The 18,902-nt window shown below is 35.1% G+C and overlaps 1 protein-coding gene, 1 non-coding gene and 1 pseudogene across 9 annotated transcripts; 1 reads left to right on the top strand and 2 right to left on the bottom strand.

The window, feature by feature from the left end:
* Positions 1–4,208: 4,208 nt before the first annotated feature.
* Positions 4,209–13,771, bottom strand: LOC147564690 (diacylglycerol kinase 7-like). Of its 8 annotated transcripts, none has more exons than XR_015227923.1 (6): positions 10,318–13,771; positions 9,034–9,097; positions 7,956–8,961; positions 6,896–7,056; positions 6,309–6,609; positions 4,209–4,957 (listed from the first exon to the last, which is right to left on the bottom strand). XR_015227923.1 is itself a non-coding variant. In XM_086649141.1 (5 exons), the coding sequence occupies exons 1-4, from the start codon at positions 8,037–8,039 to the stop codon at positions 6,342–6,344; spliced, it is 399 nt and encodes a 132-aa protein (XP_086505267.1). In that variant the 5' UTR covers positions 8,040–13,771; the 3' UTR covers positions 4,209–4,957; positions 6,309–6,341. The 8 variants fall into 8 exon arrangements, 1 of the variants encoding a protein (XP_086505267.1); XR_015227925.1 differs by having other exon boundaries at positions 7,956–8,822; positions 8,896–8,961; positions 9,034–13,771; XR_015227919.1 differs by having other exon boundaries at positions 7,956–9,097.
* A 2,784-nt stretch (positions 13,772–16,555) lies between these two features.
* Positions 16,556–16,628, top strand: TRNAK-UUU (transfer RNA lysine (anticodon UUU)). Its single transcript has one exon. It is a non-coding gene; the product is annotated as a tRNA-Lys (tRNA).
* A 243-nt stretch (positions 16,629–16,871) lies between these two features.
* LOC147564692 (protein NUCLEAR FUSION DEFECTIVE 4-like) lies at positions 16,872–18,902 on the bottom strand (annotated as a pseudogene).

An 18,902-nucleotide genomic window follows, 5' to 3' on the forward strand; every position in this document is an offset into this window, starting at 1 on the left:
CATACACACTCCAGTATACCACATACCATAGTGGGAGAATCACTAAGCTCTTCGTTACACTCTTCGAGCATAGATACCAACTATCATGGGATCGGAAAACCATCCCTTTGAACCTGCCATCCAGGCTCCAGAAGTATGCTTCCAAACATACCACATGTTCTTATGCATATCTTCTTGCTTGTCCTCTCAAGCTCCCAAAATACATCCATTTGCCACTATCACTAGGCTCTTGGAACATATCTTGTAAGCTATCAAGCTCTAAGTCCATCCATCACTCGGACCAGAGCAACATACTTGTTTGCCTATCACATAGGCTATGATACCAATTGTTAAATGGTTATCAGAACACAATCCATTAACTTGCTCTTCAAGCTCTGATACCAATTGTCAAATGGGTATCAGAGTGTAATATATCTCTAGCCTGCACATCTTCAGGCTCTGATACCAATTGTCACGACCTTTTTGTCCCGTTAGGTCGACCCGACATATTATGCACAAAAGACAAGGGCCGATAGTGCGGAATATCAAATCCTAACATGTCGTGCGGCGCTATACACACCCTCCTAATACATAGCCAGCCTTCCCGAACATATTCGGAGCATCCCGACTATCAAGTCATCTTGGTTCCCAACCTATATCGTGGCATGACACCAACGTGTCCCAACATACGAGCATAGCTCGTGCCGTCCCGTATAACGCTTCTTTGAGTCATAGACTCTCGCCCACTATAAAGGATACCAACATATGTACGGAGCACACCAAGCCGCATATGCGGATCTTGCCGTCTAGTCTCAAGCATCCAACACCTATCATCTCGGCTACCATCCGGACATTGGACATAGGAGCATCCATCTCTAATAAGCTACCTCATGCCCAACATAGCACATCAAGGCTTGTCCCCTTGAATAGCTCAATCCTCCTTTTGGAATATGCTAGCACGACACACGTCTCGCCATGACATGATAACATGTAACACGGCTTTCAGAAGAACCCGCAATAACCTATCTCCAGGTACTGTCCCAAGCCATTTCCTATGACAAGGGAACCCGTGCAATATGCTTCTCTCGCATACGCTAGGCCGGCCTCATGGTTGCGCCATAAGGATGCTCACTTTCGTGCATACCATGCTAAGATGGGCGAGCTCCCATCCACGAGGTCTTGGCATATGTTGGATGCATATGAGGAAGGGAGACCACCCCCTCCTATAGTAGCAAAGTTATTGTTTAGCCTATTTCCACAAGGAAACATCAATCTTTCAACCAAGCAAACTCGCTCTTGGCAAGGCTTGAATGCACCTCCGTGCATGGCTCAAGAAGCTTCTGGCCCCAACGACCTCGTCTATGGCCCTCCGGTCTATGTGCTCGTACGTGCTATCCTAGCACTCGTCACGCCATATGCATGCTCAAGAATATGGACGTGACACTAGGGCCACAAGTTACACCCTTCTAACAATGTAATTCTCAAAAAAATACCTAATCTAAATTACAAAATTCAACAAAATAGTCCTCCACTTCTTTATGTAATGGTAAGACACTCATTCTGAAACCCAGAGGTCTCAGAGTCGTTTCCTAGTTGAAATAGAATTCCATAATTTATGAACTTGGATTAAGCTAAGTAAAGATTGGAATATATGGGCTTTTTAGGCCCCATAAGATGTCTTGTTATCAATTGATGTCATGTAAAGAATGTAATATAATGATCTTGATCTTTGGAATCCACTCCATAAAAAGAATTGAAAAGAGCAATAACTATTAAATCCGAAATAGAGATTTTATAGGCAATGCTCAAAGTTGTTAGAGTCAATCATGATAAAAGCGAATTCTAATTTGGTTAAAAACAATGTGTTAAGAGACGATGCATGTTTGACCAAACTACATTTATGATTTCAAATGTTCTCCTTTAGGATTTCAAATGTCACCTCTAACTCATTGAGATTTCAAATGTTCTCCATTTTCAACAAAAAAAAAAAAGAAGACATTAAATATCACCTCTAACACGTTAGGATTAAATATCACTGTCACCTCTAACACGTTAGGATTCAACCATTTTCTGGAAGACGGTTTACGTTCATCCGTAAACTAGAGTCCACCAAAAGTATCCACGAAAATCTAAGTCTACCAAAATGTACTTTTTATCTAAAGCCAAAGGCCTGAAGATTCGAAGACTTTTAAATAGCTAGTTTGAATGTTCGAACGTTCAGGACTCTCCAACGTCTGGATTTTTGAATGTGGTAAACATTCACAAACTCCCAAATGCCTCAAATTGAAAGCCTCCGACATATTTGTGTACACTACAATAATGAATATACATGATAGTACACCAAGATAAAAATTTATTACATACTAATGTTACAAACACAATAAATACTATTCAAAATGTACTAATAGTAGGAACAGAAGTCAACGATTGGTTGCCAAAGTGTTGACATAAACTCCAAAAATCTCGAAACCTCGGGATCCATTCTAACAAGCGAAATCTATTATTATTGAACTTGTGTTAAAAAAAATGGAAACACGATGGAACATACAAATGTAATTAATTATTAGGAAAGACCATTATTCGTGGATCGTGGTCAAAATAATAACTAGAAAAATCAATAATTTTAGTTGAGTAATCAAACAGTACTAAAGAACTACAAAAATGGTATGCCAGATATCAAATATAAATAATATAAAGAAAACAAAACCACCCAAACATTACATCAATAAGTGTAAAAGCTAAGCATACTAAAATGGTAACTTGATTTCCATACCACTTCAACAGTCAAAATAGATACAAAAGACAAGGAAGATTATTTAGAAACGAGGATAAAACCGAAGTGGACACGAAAAGTTCTATAAACTAATAGAGCTCACTTAAATATCGTGTTTATAGCACTCAAACCAATCGCAGCAATTTCAACACATCCTAATTCTAATCTTCGATAAACTACTCAACCGGTTACAAAAATACAGAATGTGTAATGGTACAATGTACACAAAATACTATTTCATACAGTTACCCCGATAATAAAAAAGAAAACAATTCACCCACAAAAGACTAATTGTAAAATACAAAACAGACCAACTCCATACATACAACTCAAGTCTACAATCAAAGCACTAAACACTCCGCACAATAAAACAATCCGAAGTACTAATACTAATACCACACACAAAGCAGTATAAATATAATATGCAGAACAATTCAGAATACAAATTCAGTACATACTACTATTCAAACAATCGCCGCTATAAATATATCTATATTACCCAGTACAATGACCAAAAGTTTCGATTTGAATTCACTGAAACACACCTAAACACACAAATATCATTCATACAAAAGACCCTTTGTCTTGTTCAAAACAATAGCTAGAAAAATATTGATTCAAATCAATAAGCAAACAGTATATCACTACAAAAACGAAAGGGCAAACATAGCCTAGACAATAGAAAGGAAGCACACCAAAGACCTTGGATTTCACCAACCTATATAAAAACAGAACATACCAAAATAGTAACTTAACTTGTAAACAACTCAAAACAATCACATAAACACGACAGACAGAAAAGGATTATCTCGCAAGCTCATATAATAACACAAATGGAAAAAATACAGCAAATTACTAATGCCCTACATGTTCTTACTAACAGAAACTATGCACTAACTTATACCCAGCATACAAAATACACCAAAAGACTTGGACACATAGTTTTTCTGCACACACAGAAGCCTACAAGCATAAAATGGAGTTCACTAACTAAATATTGTATAGTTTTCATCAAAAAAAAAAAACTAAATATTGTATATATATATATATGTAAAAAACACACCAAATAACTCCATACATATTACTAATACCATATGCAAAACAAAATATTAATTCGGTATATGGAACTGTTCTAAATACCAATTCAGTGCATAATACTATTCAAACAGTCGCCAATATAACTTAATGTATAAAAAGTCCGTGAAACTAACTAGATCCAATTACTCAGTAGAATCACCAAACTAAACTTCTAGTCTGGATTCACCACATTGCACCAAAATATGAAAAATATTGAGTTCGATATACCAGGGGCAACCATACTAAATTTGCGCGTAAATACCAAAACTTTCTTAACAATGCAATATATATATATATATATATATATATATATATATATATATATATATATATATACTAAAACTTTGTTAACAGAACATCAAACAAATAAATTCTCTATACCAAGCAAACATTGAGAGATTGGGAGAGAGTAGTGATATTACCTGCTTAGTGGTTGGTGAATGATATCTTAAGCTTAGGTAACAACGTTTGACTGAAGGTAAACCCAATATTCACAAGATATTATTATATGTATTATACCTCCTTGAAGTTAAGGAATTCAGAGGATGTACTCGATAGTCCTAAACTTTTTTTTCGATGAGATACAATAGTCCTAAACTACCAACATAATCATGACATGAAACTAAAAAGACATCAGAAATAAAACAAGTTCTTTTACTTGTTTAGCATAATAATAAAAATTCTAAGAACGAATTTGCCAATACTTGTTCTGTCGTAAAACTAAAATGAGAGTGTTTTCCACGACGATGAGTACAATCGGAATGTAATAGGACGAGCCTTCAGAAAGCTGGTTCTCATATTCTACTCTAGATGATAATTCACGTTTATCATTTTAATTCATACGAATAGAACACCAACTTGCAACTTATCTATAAAGTAGACCACAGGTTTGTGCTTGGATAAAAGTAGAAACTTGGGTTTAGGTTCGCATTACGGAAGTTAAATTTCACAATAGAAGTGTAAGAATATCGTACAACAGTAAAAGTGAAAGAATAGTGTACCTCAATATATTCCTTTCTGACTGTTCCAATGCATGTGCTCCTCTACAAACTTCACTATCTTTCATTACGGATTCTAGCCTTCCGTCTTGGTCCATGAGTCGATGGGTGTATGGGTTTTACACTTTTACTGTAACAAAAGGATCTTTAAACCATATATATCTGTTGATTTCCTATAGATCGATAGCCACAACCTTGTTATAAGTGGATCTATGGATGCAAAAGACTATTAGTCTTGCTCAAAATAATAGGTACAAAACCCAAGACAGTATATGCTGGCCAAAAAACACAACCACCCAAGAAATACACCCAAAGATATAATTACGAAGCACACCCAAATAATAATTTGATTTATATACAACTCAAACAATCAAATAAATACAAAAGACACCTAAAGATTATTATTATGAACTCATCTAATAACACAAATACACCAGAACACTCCGACACATTACACATAACTCTTGTGCACATACAGAAGCATACAAACATAAATGGAGATCACTAACCAACGCCTATTTCAGTTAGACTCCTAACGGAATCTGCTAGGATAAACAGTATACATTCAGAACCATCAATTATGCTATATATACAACAAGGGATTGGTTTAATGAACTCCAACGTTCTAGCTCTAGGTATCACTGTATCCGCATGATAGGAAAATAAAAGAGAAACATGGTAATGACACACAACTGCGGTGGAGCTTTTAGATAACAAACTAACAGGGTAAAAACTCAACAAATAGCCTAATTTTATGTTTTCTTGGTTAAAAATAATTATGGAATTTCAGAATAATGACCCAATAACAAGAAACAACTTAAAATGGCAACCCGAGTATAACTAGAATAGTCTGTGTGTCTCAAACAGCGGGGTAATTTTACTGTTTCTCCAGATTGCATACTTACCACGACATGCCAACTGGAACAAGATGAAATTAAGACACTAAGACAAAGACCTTTCAAAAAATAATTAGAACAAGACAGAGACCTTTCAACCAGCTACGTTAGTAAAACTCAGCATCCTCGTTTGTGAAACAAATTTATCCCCTGACGTAGCTGAATATATGCCTTAAACTAATTCCCTGCGAGATATTATTAAATTCTCTTTCATAAATCCTGACTACTCCCCACTCCTGGGGGTTGACCAGCTAGTGTCTGATTCTGACATCTATATTATCTTTGTGGACTGTTTTTAAAATTTAAACACCTATATATTATAATCAAGACATTCCAAACAATAGCCGTTAACCGCATCGTGAAAAAACAACTATGACGCTTCTACCACCCTCAAGAAGTCCAGGTACACGAAGCTAATAACATTCCAAGATGGTCCAATATCATTGCCATCCAAGCTCAATTGAGAAATATCAACACTTAGCAGAACATTTTACAGTCCTCAAACAAGATATCCTACTCATACCTAAATTTTGAGGACTTGTGATAATTTAATATAACTTTTTCAGGTGTAATAAATTTGATTACCTGTCAAGGCGGCTAATTGGACCCCTAATAGCTTTATGCAGGGATCTCTTGATGGCTGACTTCAATGCGTAAGGAAATGAACCACCCTATTAAGTGATTCAAGTACATTTCTCAATAACTATTCAGCTAACGAAGTTTGAACTAAAAAATCCATCTGAATGAGATTCTACCAAAACTCCTAGAAAGATCATTGCCTGTACTGAGTGGTGTAATGCCTGTAGGAGGAATTTGCTCATGGTGCTGCCCATAAAGCTCGGTAAGAACGCCTAGTACCCAACCAACTGCCATCTCCACCTGCAACCTGTAAATGAAGTCTTTAAAACATAATCTGATTATAATATTGCGCTGTTCCCCCGTAACAAGTTTGAAGACTTTAGACTACCAAGCAAAAACGTTTTACGTTGTCTCCTCATAAAGGGAAGAGGTGTTAAATCAGTAAAGTAAGAGTAAATATCATCGTAGAGAAGTAACAACATGTATTTTGTTAGTTTACTAAAACAACTATAAATCACAGAATAACAGAAAACCAAATGGCCGAAGGTTGTAATAGGTTGGCTTGGGAAAAGAAAAGGTACTTCGCAAGTTACCACTGAGCAAAAAACGAATCATATGCCTCACTGTGAAAAAGTACTATCTCGCCTGGAGGCATGCCTTCCCCATAATGGTCACCAAGACTAGCCAAGTTCTCCAGGCAACCCAATCCATACTTAACAAATTCTGGAGGCTTGACAACTGAAAGATCAAAAACCTACAGTACATATAATTGTTAAAAAAAAAATTATACCTATCAAAGTCAAACTATGCCTGTAATGAGATTGAATTGAAGTAAAAAAGAAACAGAGAAATAAAAAGAATTCTGGTGCTTAAAGGAAGAACGATATAGAAATGCGTCTACGTCCAAGTTCAGCGAAAGAAAATCATGTTTGTTCAGTAGTAAGTCATATATCAGTAAGAACAAAAATAAAAGAAAACTAATTCTTCAACACCAATTAGTTCTCATTAACATAAACAACAATTATATGAAAATCTTGTAAAGCAACCAATGGAGAATTGTCCTTTTTTCATACTGGTTAAGACCTTCCTGAAGAAACTAGAAATAAATCTTAATAGAGAGAAGTAGATGCAACATATTACCTAGGTAGTATATAATGGCCAAAAAACACAACCACCCAAGAAAAACACCAATAGATATAAGTAAGAAGCACACCCAAATAATAATTTAATTTATATACAACTCAAACAATCAAATAAATACAAAAGACACCTAAAGATTATTATTATGAACTCATGTAATAACTCAAATACACCAGAACACTCAGACACATTACACATAATAATTGTGCACATACAGAAGCATACAAACATAAATGGAGATCACTAACTTAATATCATATACATACTACGCATTCAATTGCATAATTGCAACACATCTAAATACTAATTTTGGATAAATTATTCAACCAATAACAAAAATAAGAACAGCTAAATGCACAACGTACACAAAACACCAACATGTTTCATCGGTAGATACTACTAATCAGTCCGATAATAAAAAATTAATTTAGACCGACAAAATACGAATTCTAAAATACGAACACACCAAAGAACTATATACATAATACACAAGCCTACATTCAAAACACTAACCACTTGCACGATGAAGCAGTCCGACAAAGAATTCCATTCCCAACTGGTTGAGTGGTTGTTTTGATCCTTTGGCACTAATACCATACACAAAGCGATCCAAAATATAACTTCCACGTACGGAGCAGTTCAGAATACCAACTGAGAGCATCCTACTATTCAAACAATTGTCAAAATATATTTATGTATAGAAAAAGTCAGAAATATTAACTCGGTACATATTACTCAATACAATCACCAAATTTCCAATTTTGGTTCACTACAATACACCAAAATATGAAAAATATTATTTGGATATATTACACAGACAATCATACTAGATTTGCACAAGCAAACATCGAGAGATTGAGAGAGAGTAATTATTACCTGCTTAGTGCCTTGGTGAACGGAATTGTAATCTTAAGCTTAGGTATGTTACCTCGTTAGTTTCTCTTCACAGTTCAAACTCTTCTACTGCAATTTTCAACTGAAGGTAACAAATTTAAGAAAAAAATTAAATGGGCGATGTACTTAAATAAAAAGAGATTAATACCCACAACTCCCTCTCGGTTATTTTATGAGTCACTCTCTTCCATTGGTCCAACAAAAGGGGCATCGATTTGGGGGAGCGCCATTGATATCCAGCAGAACAGATGAAGAAATTCCGAAATTTCCAAGCTTTTGACAATGAATGAATAGGTGGGCCGATCAATTCTCCATGAAGCTTGCACCTAGCACACCTGTTTGTCAACTGCATTCCGTGCCTTTGAAGATTACCACTGTTGGGAGCTTACCCAGAACTGCCGCCCACATAACAAAACTCACCCTAGGAGGAATTCTTGGAGATCATAAACTTCTGAAGTCGAACAAATCATTGGCTTCCGAGACTTACTATTTGGAACGTAGATTATTTTAGAAAAGCATCAAGTTACAAGAGCATAATCAAGTACGAATTAAGGCATACCAAAGGTTCTCTCTATCGAGAAGGTAAGGTTTGAAGTATCTCGGAGACTCCCACCACTTGAACCTTCTAAATTGGAAGCAATGTCAGTATACAAACAACTAGTCAAAGAAGTGAAAATTAAGTGTATATATGACTAACTGAATAGCTCAAAGCAAAGATACCACAACCATCATGTCAAATGTGCTAGGATTTAATCTTGCACCTGCAAAACTTCCCCACAACAAAAGTTACCATTACCATCATCGTGTAATTCAGCGTTTACAAACTCTCATACCTACCTTAACTTTGTCTAAATTATAACATAACTACTGGAGAAGATAAACTCGCCAACCGACCTGTTTTCATCGGGTCGGTATACCCATTGTTAACAAAATAAACTTTGGGGCTTATAGCATAACGAACCATTTTTTAAGGTTGGTGTCTAATACTTCTGGATCGTGATGAGACTGTTTCATCAGATTCAGTGTCACATCAACATCACTCAGCTATATGCAATCCATAGGTGTCACACGAAAAGTAATCTAAAACTTAACAGAAGTAACTACTGAAAAGAATTGCCCCATGACTGTTTATATGCATGTCTGAATCTTTGGGCCTTGTCTAAAACCTGAAGCTTATGATCACATTTTTTTTCTTACTTGCAGGAATCTTTGGAAAAGAATACGAGAGCCTATTCAACTAAGTAATCTCGTTTAGCACCCGGAACCAACTGTTCGTTCAAATGGATCCGAACCCGAAGACAGGAGTTAAATGGTAAGCTCAACACAGTTTAATGTAGTTTTCATAGTTTATAAATGGTTCCTAAACTGCCTTCAAGAAGCAAGAGTTAAGTGGTTACATTTTCATGTACCTTCCAATACTTAAGAGCTTCATGAGCCTTCAAGCCACTAGGTATTTCCTATTTAACAATTTTGTCGTGTCTGAATTGTAAGCCCAACCGAGGCCCCCGAATACTATGTTGTTAGTGGTCATATTGTTCGTTTTTTGTGCATATTTGAGAGAGGTAGTAACTCGACACAAGAGCTTTTGGATCAATACTTGGGCCAAGTAAGGAATGAGATTCAGCAGCAATATCTACCCTCTCCTTACTATTTGAACTATTACGATCTAATTGAAATTGTATCTTCTATCATAAAACAAGTTATTGTGTTTTTGCCACTTCTTGAAACTCTAGATGGTAGGAGTTATGTTTCTACAAACTCCTCGTCTCGTCATAATACTTGAAACCAGTCGACCGCTACAGAACAACAATGCCAAAATTTTCCTTTATATGCAAATCAATAATGGCCATCTCGAACAAGCTATAATAGTTTAGACAAACTAGAAAACTTGTGATTGTGTTTCTTTGTTCTTATTTGCAGGACAATATGAGAGGCTTATAACCAAGCATAAATAACTTTTAAAGGAAGATTAAACAATTACCTTGTGATTGAAGAATAGTGTTGTCTGAATTCTTTGCTAAACAGAAAACCAAAGAAATAAATGCCTGTAATATTCCTCCTCAGCGGAAAGGAAACGAGGCTATGAGCTTGATCAGACAACAGTGACTCCCAACCTTAGTTATTACACAAGCATCTTCAAACATCACATGTATTGACTCACAGTTCAAAGATGGCGCATTAACCCATATTAGCTTGATAAATTAAAAAACGGCATCACTGCATATTCATATGCTCCAACACAAATATATTAGGAACCACAAAAGTATACCAACTGCCAAGTGCCACCATCACTTGTATTACAATTTCTAGTCTGATCCAACTCCGTCTCGAATGGACCCCAGTATTTTGGTATCTGACCATTATGTATGGAGATACTCACAAAAAAAAATCATAACTTAATACTAGAAATAAAAATAAGCATCTCTGGACATCACTTATATAACCAAAAACGTGAACCAATCGCCTCATTATTTGCAATAAACTAATGCCAACCTTAACCTCGAGTGAAACCCACAATTTTTAGTAGCAACATGTGATGTCAAAAGAAACTTACTAAAAACAAAAAGAAAGAAAAAGAAATAACAGAAGTTCAAAATATAGGTAAGCCTCCACATACAACACAAAAAATCAATGTCACAACTAATTAAAGTATTTCCTTGAGGCTTGACAACCTAGAATAGTTACCATTGTCATCATTAGTCCCACATTACTTGGTAACCCGCTGTCATATCATTTACACATTACTTGATCTCGAAAAAATCCCGTGTACCATATTGTATGATGTGTATCGTATTCTCAAATAAAGCCACTTTTTGTAAATAAACCAACACCAACTTAATCTTGGATAAAAATGCAGATTTGTTGGTGGTAAAATGTGATGTCAAAAGACACCAAAATCACAAAATTTTAACCATTTACAAGGAAAAGAAGAAGATAAGTTTGACATGTAAGTCCCTATGACCGTAAATGATGTATGGGACTTAAAGAAGAAATATAAATAAGCATCTCCATGCGCCATAAGTATAAAACTATAATCACAAAAAGTAAACCAACAACCAGCCATTACTTGTACACTAATTTATAGTCAACATTCCAACTCCGTCTCTAATGAACACACATTATTTGGTGACTTGGTGTTATACCTTGGCGTATGGAGATACTTAAAAAAGTTACAAAACTCTTAAATTACTATATCAAATCACGTAAGCATCTTCAAACATCACAAATATTACCAACTATGAAAACCAACGACCGACCTCAATCTCGAGAAATTGTCAGTAAAACTTGTGATGTCCAAAGAAACTTACTAAAATCACAAAAGTAAGAAAAGAAAGAAAAATTAGGCAAGTCTCCACATACACCACAAAATCAGTGTCATATTTCTCACTGTCGTCATTTATCCCTACGTGTATTTCAAACCACCAGTACTATAAATTATATTCTCGTAAGTATATCATGGTTATATACACTGTCAACCATTACTTGTATTCTAATTTATAGTCAACATCCCAACATCGTCTCAAATGAACCCACATAATTTGGTATTATACCTTGATGTATGGAGATACTTACAAAAGTTTCAAAACTATTATATATTATTATTAGTAATAAAAAATAAAATAAGCATCTTCGAACATCACAAATATTACCAATTGCCAATCATTATTTGCAAAAACCAATGCTAACCTCAATCTCGACTCTCGAGTGATTATTAGTAATTAGATGTGATGTCAAAAGAAACTTACAAAATCACAGAAGTAAAAAAGAAAAAAAGAAACAAAATAAGTTTTAAAGTAAGTCTCAGCATACAACATAAGCACTCAGTGTCATATCCCCCACTGTTTTTCTCATATCAGCTACCACAAGCAATGCAAAAGCATATTATCTCAAAAACATCCCACGTACCACTGTTGTATACATTGTACAATGTCATATGCAGAGACTTCCAATAAAAACTTTCGAAAGATCGTTAAAAAATATGATAAAAGAGAAAAAAAAATAAGGATCTTCGAACATCACAAATATTACCAACTGCCAATCATTATTTTCAAAAACCAATGCCAACCTCAATCTCGACTCTCGAGTAATTGTTAGTAATTAGATGTGATGTCAAAAGAAACTTACAAAAATTGCAAAAGAAAGAAAGAAAAAAAAAAGAATCAAAAGGAGTTTTAAGGTAAGTCTCCGCATACAACATAAGAACTCAGTGTCATATTCCCCACTGCATCTCTTATATCAGCTACTACCAACAATACAAAAGCATATTATCTCAAAAACACCCACATACCATTGTATACACTGAACAACGTCATATGCAGAGACTTCCAACAAAAACTTTTGAAAGATCGTCAAAAAATATGATAAAAGAGCGAAAATAAAATAAACATCTTCATACATCGTATAATGAATAGTCACAAAAGTAAACCAACTGCCAGCAAGAATTTGTAATTTAATCGATAGCGGACTTTATCCCCAAAATATAAATATTACCTCGATGTATGAAGATATTTAGTTTTTGAAAAATATATGAAGATATTTATGAAAACTTACAAATTAGTAAATACTAGTACAGTACTAAAAACTAAAACAAGTAAATGTAGAAAAATGTTTATGCAAATAGCAGTAACCGTCAAGCCGGAGTCCATCCTCTTGGTGGGTATAAAGATATAGCAATCGTATTCTTGAATAAAGCATATTTTATCGCATGCCCCCACAATTGATCCCCCACAATTGATCAGAACTTGTACAAGTTTTCATATTAAGAACCATAAGGACTAGGACTTTGTACATCATAGGAGAAGTCAGACCAGCAATATTATCAACTGTTGTTTCAAATATAGCCAACCTTAATTTTCGTTTTGAAACAAATCTAGGGTTTAGGCCTTTAGGGTTACAACCAACTTAGTAAAGTAAGCAACCAAACAGCCTAATAGACTCCATGTCTACGAGAAAAGGAAAGGGGAAATTACCAGCAATATCCAACAATAACCCATCTGACTGTCAAAGTCGATTCCCTCTCACTGATGTACAATTTAGGGTTCCCCTAATGTCGAGTCTTTTCTTTGATCCGTAGACTTTAGGGTTTTTGATGTTAGAATTGCCAAGAGAGAAATAAAAGATCTCGATAGCAAAGAAAAGCATTGATTTAGGGTTTTCAAGAGATATTGCAAACAAAAGCATTGAGTAAAGAGTAAAAGGACCTTGGTTTTCCGATGTTCAGATTCTCGTTCTTGATCGCGATGCTACAATACCGTCGTCTTTTTTATCAAGCTTCTCGATCTTCATCTTTATTTCCGATCCAGCGTTCCCTCTTGTTTCGTGGTTAGAGACAGAGGCAAAGAAGATCGAGTTCTCCCAGACATCTCCGATGATCTCCATGGCGGAGTCTCTCTGTTTCTTGATGGAGAAAAATGAATCTCTCTCTCTCCTATTTGTTTCCCGTCAATTGATAAAACCTCGTTCCGTTTTTTTTTTTGTTGAGTGTGCCTCGTTCCGTTAGTCTAACGTCTATAAAACTTAGGGTCTGTTTGACATTTGGAAAATTGATTTCGTACGGAATTCGCTTTCCAAAGTTGAATTTCAAAATTAAATTGAAAAGGGTTTTCAAAGCAATTTGATTTTATTTCATCAAAAAAAAAAACAATTTGATTTTGGAGAAGATTTTATGTTTGAAAGAGTTCAAAAGTAATAGAATCATTTTTTTCAAATATTTTGGAAACGGGATTTAAAATTCGGAAAGAAAAAAAAATCGTTCTTTTGAGAACTGGTCTTGGACAAGTCTGAGAAGCGTCTCGACCTAGGGTTGAGACATGCCATGGGCCAAAGGGCGAGATAGTCTTAAGCCTTAGCCTGGGCATGTCTTTGGCCATCCCAGAGGGTCTCAGACCAAAGGCCGACAAGACTCGGGTCTTGACCCGAGTTGTAGTTTTTTTTTTCGTTCTCCAAACTTTAACTCCCGTTTCACATACATATATGTTTGATCTTGACCAGTGCCGACATACGGCCAAAACATAATTTTGTGGTAAGTTGATTCTAAAAATCATAAAAAGGAAATTGAAACGCGTTTTTCATCACATTTTCACGTAAACAGACATAAGGCTCGTTTGACATAGAAATGTCAAAAGTATGTCTCAAAAAACTACAATTCCACAAATTTGGGAATGTAGTAAATCACGATTCATGCTCTTAGAGACAGATCCAAAGTTACGTATTTACTTTGATACTGTAAATGTCATATTATGTGGATGTTTGTGAATGTGGAAACTAGTATGGTCATAAATGTTTTTCCATTTTTTGAACACAGATGGATGTCTTTAAAAAAAAATTCTTGTTTTAAACACAAATGGGTATTGCGTTGTAATTTTAATTACAAGTTTAAAATTTGTGCACCGTTGAGTCTTGTACTTATAGTTTAGGGTCAAGTGTATATTGAAGAACATAAGGACGGAGATCCTAGTTCAAGTGGAAAAATAAAATAGAGGTTCAAAGAAGGAGATCCAAACGTAGAAAGGCGAATAAAAAAAAGAAGATTAAATGTTTTTGTGTTAGGGATCATACTAGGATACTATGTGTTTAGTTTATTTCTTGAGTGAATTTATTTATTTACGTCTTATGTCGTGAATGGTTATGTATGAGTTCGAAATAATGCATTTTTTTACAAAAATGCAAAAGTCCTTACAAGAATTTTGAGTGAAATTCATGCCTAGACTAAGACACTTGCGAAGGCTTCGATCATTGATGGTGGGTCTGTCTCCACAGGATGTCATCTTTTATCTTGGGACAGTACGAGTAGACCTGTGCCAGAGGTCCCCAAGTCTAAATGCTTCTACTCAACGAGATTATCAAAAGAGTTCAACCCGATAAACCCATTAAATAAATGCGTGGAGCTTGAGTTTGAAGTGGTACCTTACCTCCCACCTGATCCGTGTCTATTACTATTTGCTTGACGATGTCGTTTGTTCATTAAAAGAACTATACTACACATTTTTATGCAATTAATGAAAAGAATTATATTCCCAATCAAATGTGAGATTGGAATTTCTTCAATTTTAACTTTGAAAAAGTAAAAAAAAGATCTTATGGAACCAATTTTGAAGATATTCTGACTCGGGATAGGCAAAATGGCCTAAAATATATATGGTCACGGACTCAATGTCTTACCACGAAAAGATACACAACTTCTTTTATGTGATTAGCGAAGTGAGCATTGGTTTTTTTTTATAAATTCTAGACATCCAGAATTGTTTTTTTTATATAAATTCTAGACATATAGAATTCATTTTTTTTTTCATTTGCATAAGTCAGCAGGTTTAAAGGAAAATCTGAAACCATCCAGAATTCATATTTGTCTTGTGCCTTACTGCCTTATTCAACTTCGAAGTGCCTAATTTGGGTGACATAAGGGTGCACCACTTGGTCCTTGAGTTTTTCCTGAGATTGGACATCCTGAATTTGAAAACCCCAAAAGGGTAGTAGTCATGCACAGGTTTGAAACACCATTTTGTTTTAAATTACTCGCCTAAGTCCACCCAATAAGGGAGTAAGCTCATGGTCACCCAACTTCGAAAGATTCAGACCCTTGCAAACATTATGACCGTAATGGGGTCAAATCATAAGCAAATATTTACGCTAATGATGCCAAATCTGTGACGAAGAAGAAGGAAATACAAACCCTAACAAATTTTTTGCTTTTGGAGGAAAGAATAAAAATATTACATATAGGAGAAGTTTTAAACTGGCCTCCCATTCTTGTTTAAAGAATCTGATGCACTCTCTTTGACTTGGTAAATGTGGTTGGCTTATTTTTGTCAGAAGCACCTCAAATTCGGTGAACTCGGGTTGAACTTTGTTACCAAATTTGGTTCACCTCCATCAAATTCAATTCTAATGCGCGAAGTTGAATTCAATAGATCTTAAAACAAATTTTATAACAAAAATTCTTATCTAGTCCACCGAATTTGAGATGTACCTAGTAGAAAATGCTTGGTTCATTTGCAATCGCTGGCTTAGGTCGATTTTGTAACCAAGTTGGCTCAAAAGTCCACCCATTTTATGACAAAAAAAAAAAGTGGAAGTGACTCTTTTAGGAAGAGGACTTTTTAGCAACTTTTTAGACAATGAGGGTGCTAATAATAGAGGTGCCAATAACACTAGCGAAAGGAAAGGTGTCTATAGGAATAAACATAATATAAACAACAAGATGGCAGAAAGCAACAGAAGCCGTCTTAGCTCAGCTGGTAGAGCGCACGGCTTTTAACCGTGTGGTCGTGGGTTCGATTCCCACAGACGGCGTTTTTAGTTTTGAGATAGATAACCACCATTTCTAGACTTGAGGGAGATGCAACTTGCATTCGTATGTAAGATGGGGTCACCAAGTGCCAAAAAGAATGAATAAAGCGATTTCATTCAGAGATTTAAAATTAGATCACGAGACTCAATAGCAACAGCATATTCTTTTTTTTTTTTGATGAATGAAGCAACAGCATATTCTGACTTCCATTATCCAACCTGTAATAATTCAGACAAGACTTCAAATTATTAAAATGAACAACTTTATGATTGGAGAAATATTTGCCTGACTTTTAACATTTCACACTCTTCAATTCAATATTACAACCGTGAAAACCCACACACACAACAAAGAAAAAAAAATACATTAAAAAATAGACGTCTAAACCCCACGAGTCTAACTGCTAATAATCACCGATTAGCCGACCTACTTTTAGTATCACCAATAGACAAAGTATCCATCTCAGCTTCTTCTGAATTAGCCATACTTTGATCTCTAAACTTCTTATAAATATCACCTTGATAGAATTCCTTAGTCCTCATAACCAAAATAAGTGAACTCAAACAACCAATTAGGGCAACACTTGCCATTATAATGAAGGATAATCTATAACATTGATTACCAATACAAGTTAAATCTTTAACTAAATCCCTACTTATTCCTTTCATCTTCAATTGCTTTATTGCTTCTTTATCATAAAGAATACCAGCAACTCTAACATTAAAAATATAAGATCCAAGAGGACTAGCTAATACACCACAATTGAACAATGTTGAGTAATATTTTAGACCAAATAGTTCTGAAATTATTGTGTAAATTAGTGTTAATTGAGCACCATAAGAGAAACCGATGATAACCGAAGCGATATAAAGAGAACCCGGAATTGGAAACGCGATTAATATATGACCCATTGAAGATAAAAGAAGGACTATTGTCATCACTAATGTTCTTGGAAATCCCCATCTTGAGAGAAGAAATTCAGAAATGAATCCTGCACTAACTCTTCCAAAATAGTTCCAAATACTTACAAGTGATACAAATGTACTAACTGTGAGAGATGAATACCCTAAAGATTCACCAATTTGACCTAAATTATCGATCACAGTTAGACTAGTACCAAGTCCACTAAAAGTAGCAATGAAAATCATTAACATATCAATGCTTAATAATGCTTGAGGAATTGTATAATCTTCTCCTCTTTTGGGCGGTGTAAAAATACCCGTAAAGCAAGAAACATTAGGTTGAGATTTCATTTCTTCATCTTCTTTTACAACTTGGGTCATGGATGATCGAGAAGTTATCACTTGATCTAAAACTTGGGTAGTCGTCGAAGAATTATGGGTATTTTTCTTATTGATTCCAAAGATGAAGCTCTTCTTTAATGGCAACAACTAAAGGAAGAAAGATCAAGATACAAATAATAGTTGCAGTAATAACATAACCAACATGAGAGAAGGTTTTTTGCTTTTGAATTATGGTTATAACCATTATAAACAGAGCTAAAACTATTGATATGACCAAATACTTCAAGAAGATAGTTCGTTCGTTCGGTTGTTTAATGATTTTCATGGGTCTAATCGTATAAACGAAGAAGATTGAAATAACAGCAGGAAGCCAACCAATAAGAAGAATCAAAGATTTAGAATCATTACCATAAATAGCTAAATAAAGTTGAGTCATTATAGCTCCACTTAATCCTGTAAATCCTTTTAAAAGACCAACCATAATTCCTCTGCTTTCAGGGAAATTTTTAACACAGGGGACTAATGAACCAGTATTAGCAAAATTTTGAGAATTAGCACCAATGGCAATATACATACACATTTGCCAGAGTTTGGGTTTTCGAATACGGCCTGAAACTGATAGCCAAATCATGAAGTATCCGAGGAAATTCATGATGGCTCCGGCGAGAAGAACGAACCAAGATGGAGTTACTTCAGCAAGAAGACCAGAGAGAATTCCAACACTAGCACCAGAGTCTTTGAAGAAACTAAGTAAGTTTAGAGTTTCTTGATCATACCCAAGTGATATTTTGATGTCTTTTGAGTAGATTCCAAATAGGTAAGTTGCACCTGCTCCAGACATGATAAGGAATGAGGCAAATAACATGAACCATCTACCTCTGATTAGTTGGACCGTGAAGCGAATGATCTCCGGTGAACCACCACCGGAACCTGTCATTGTCTCTGTCTCTCTCTATCTTTGTTGTCTCTAAGATGAAGATTCAAAGCAAAACAGAAAGGTGAAAGATGTTGGGGAGAGAAGGATATTAAAAA

This window comes from Eschscholzia californica, unplaced genomic scaffold (genome assembly GCF_041429995.1).
Source record: "Eschscholzia californica isolate CP2 unplaced genomic scaffold, dmEscCali1.0.p SCAF_1, whole genome shotgun sequence".
NCBI lineage: Eukaryota > Viridiplantae > Streptophyta > Magnoliopsida > Ranunculales > Papaveraceae > Eschscholzia > Eschscholzia californica.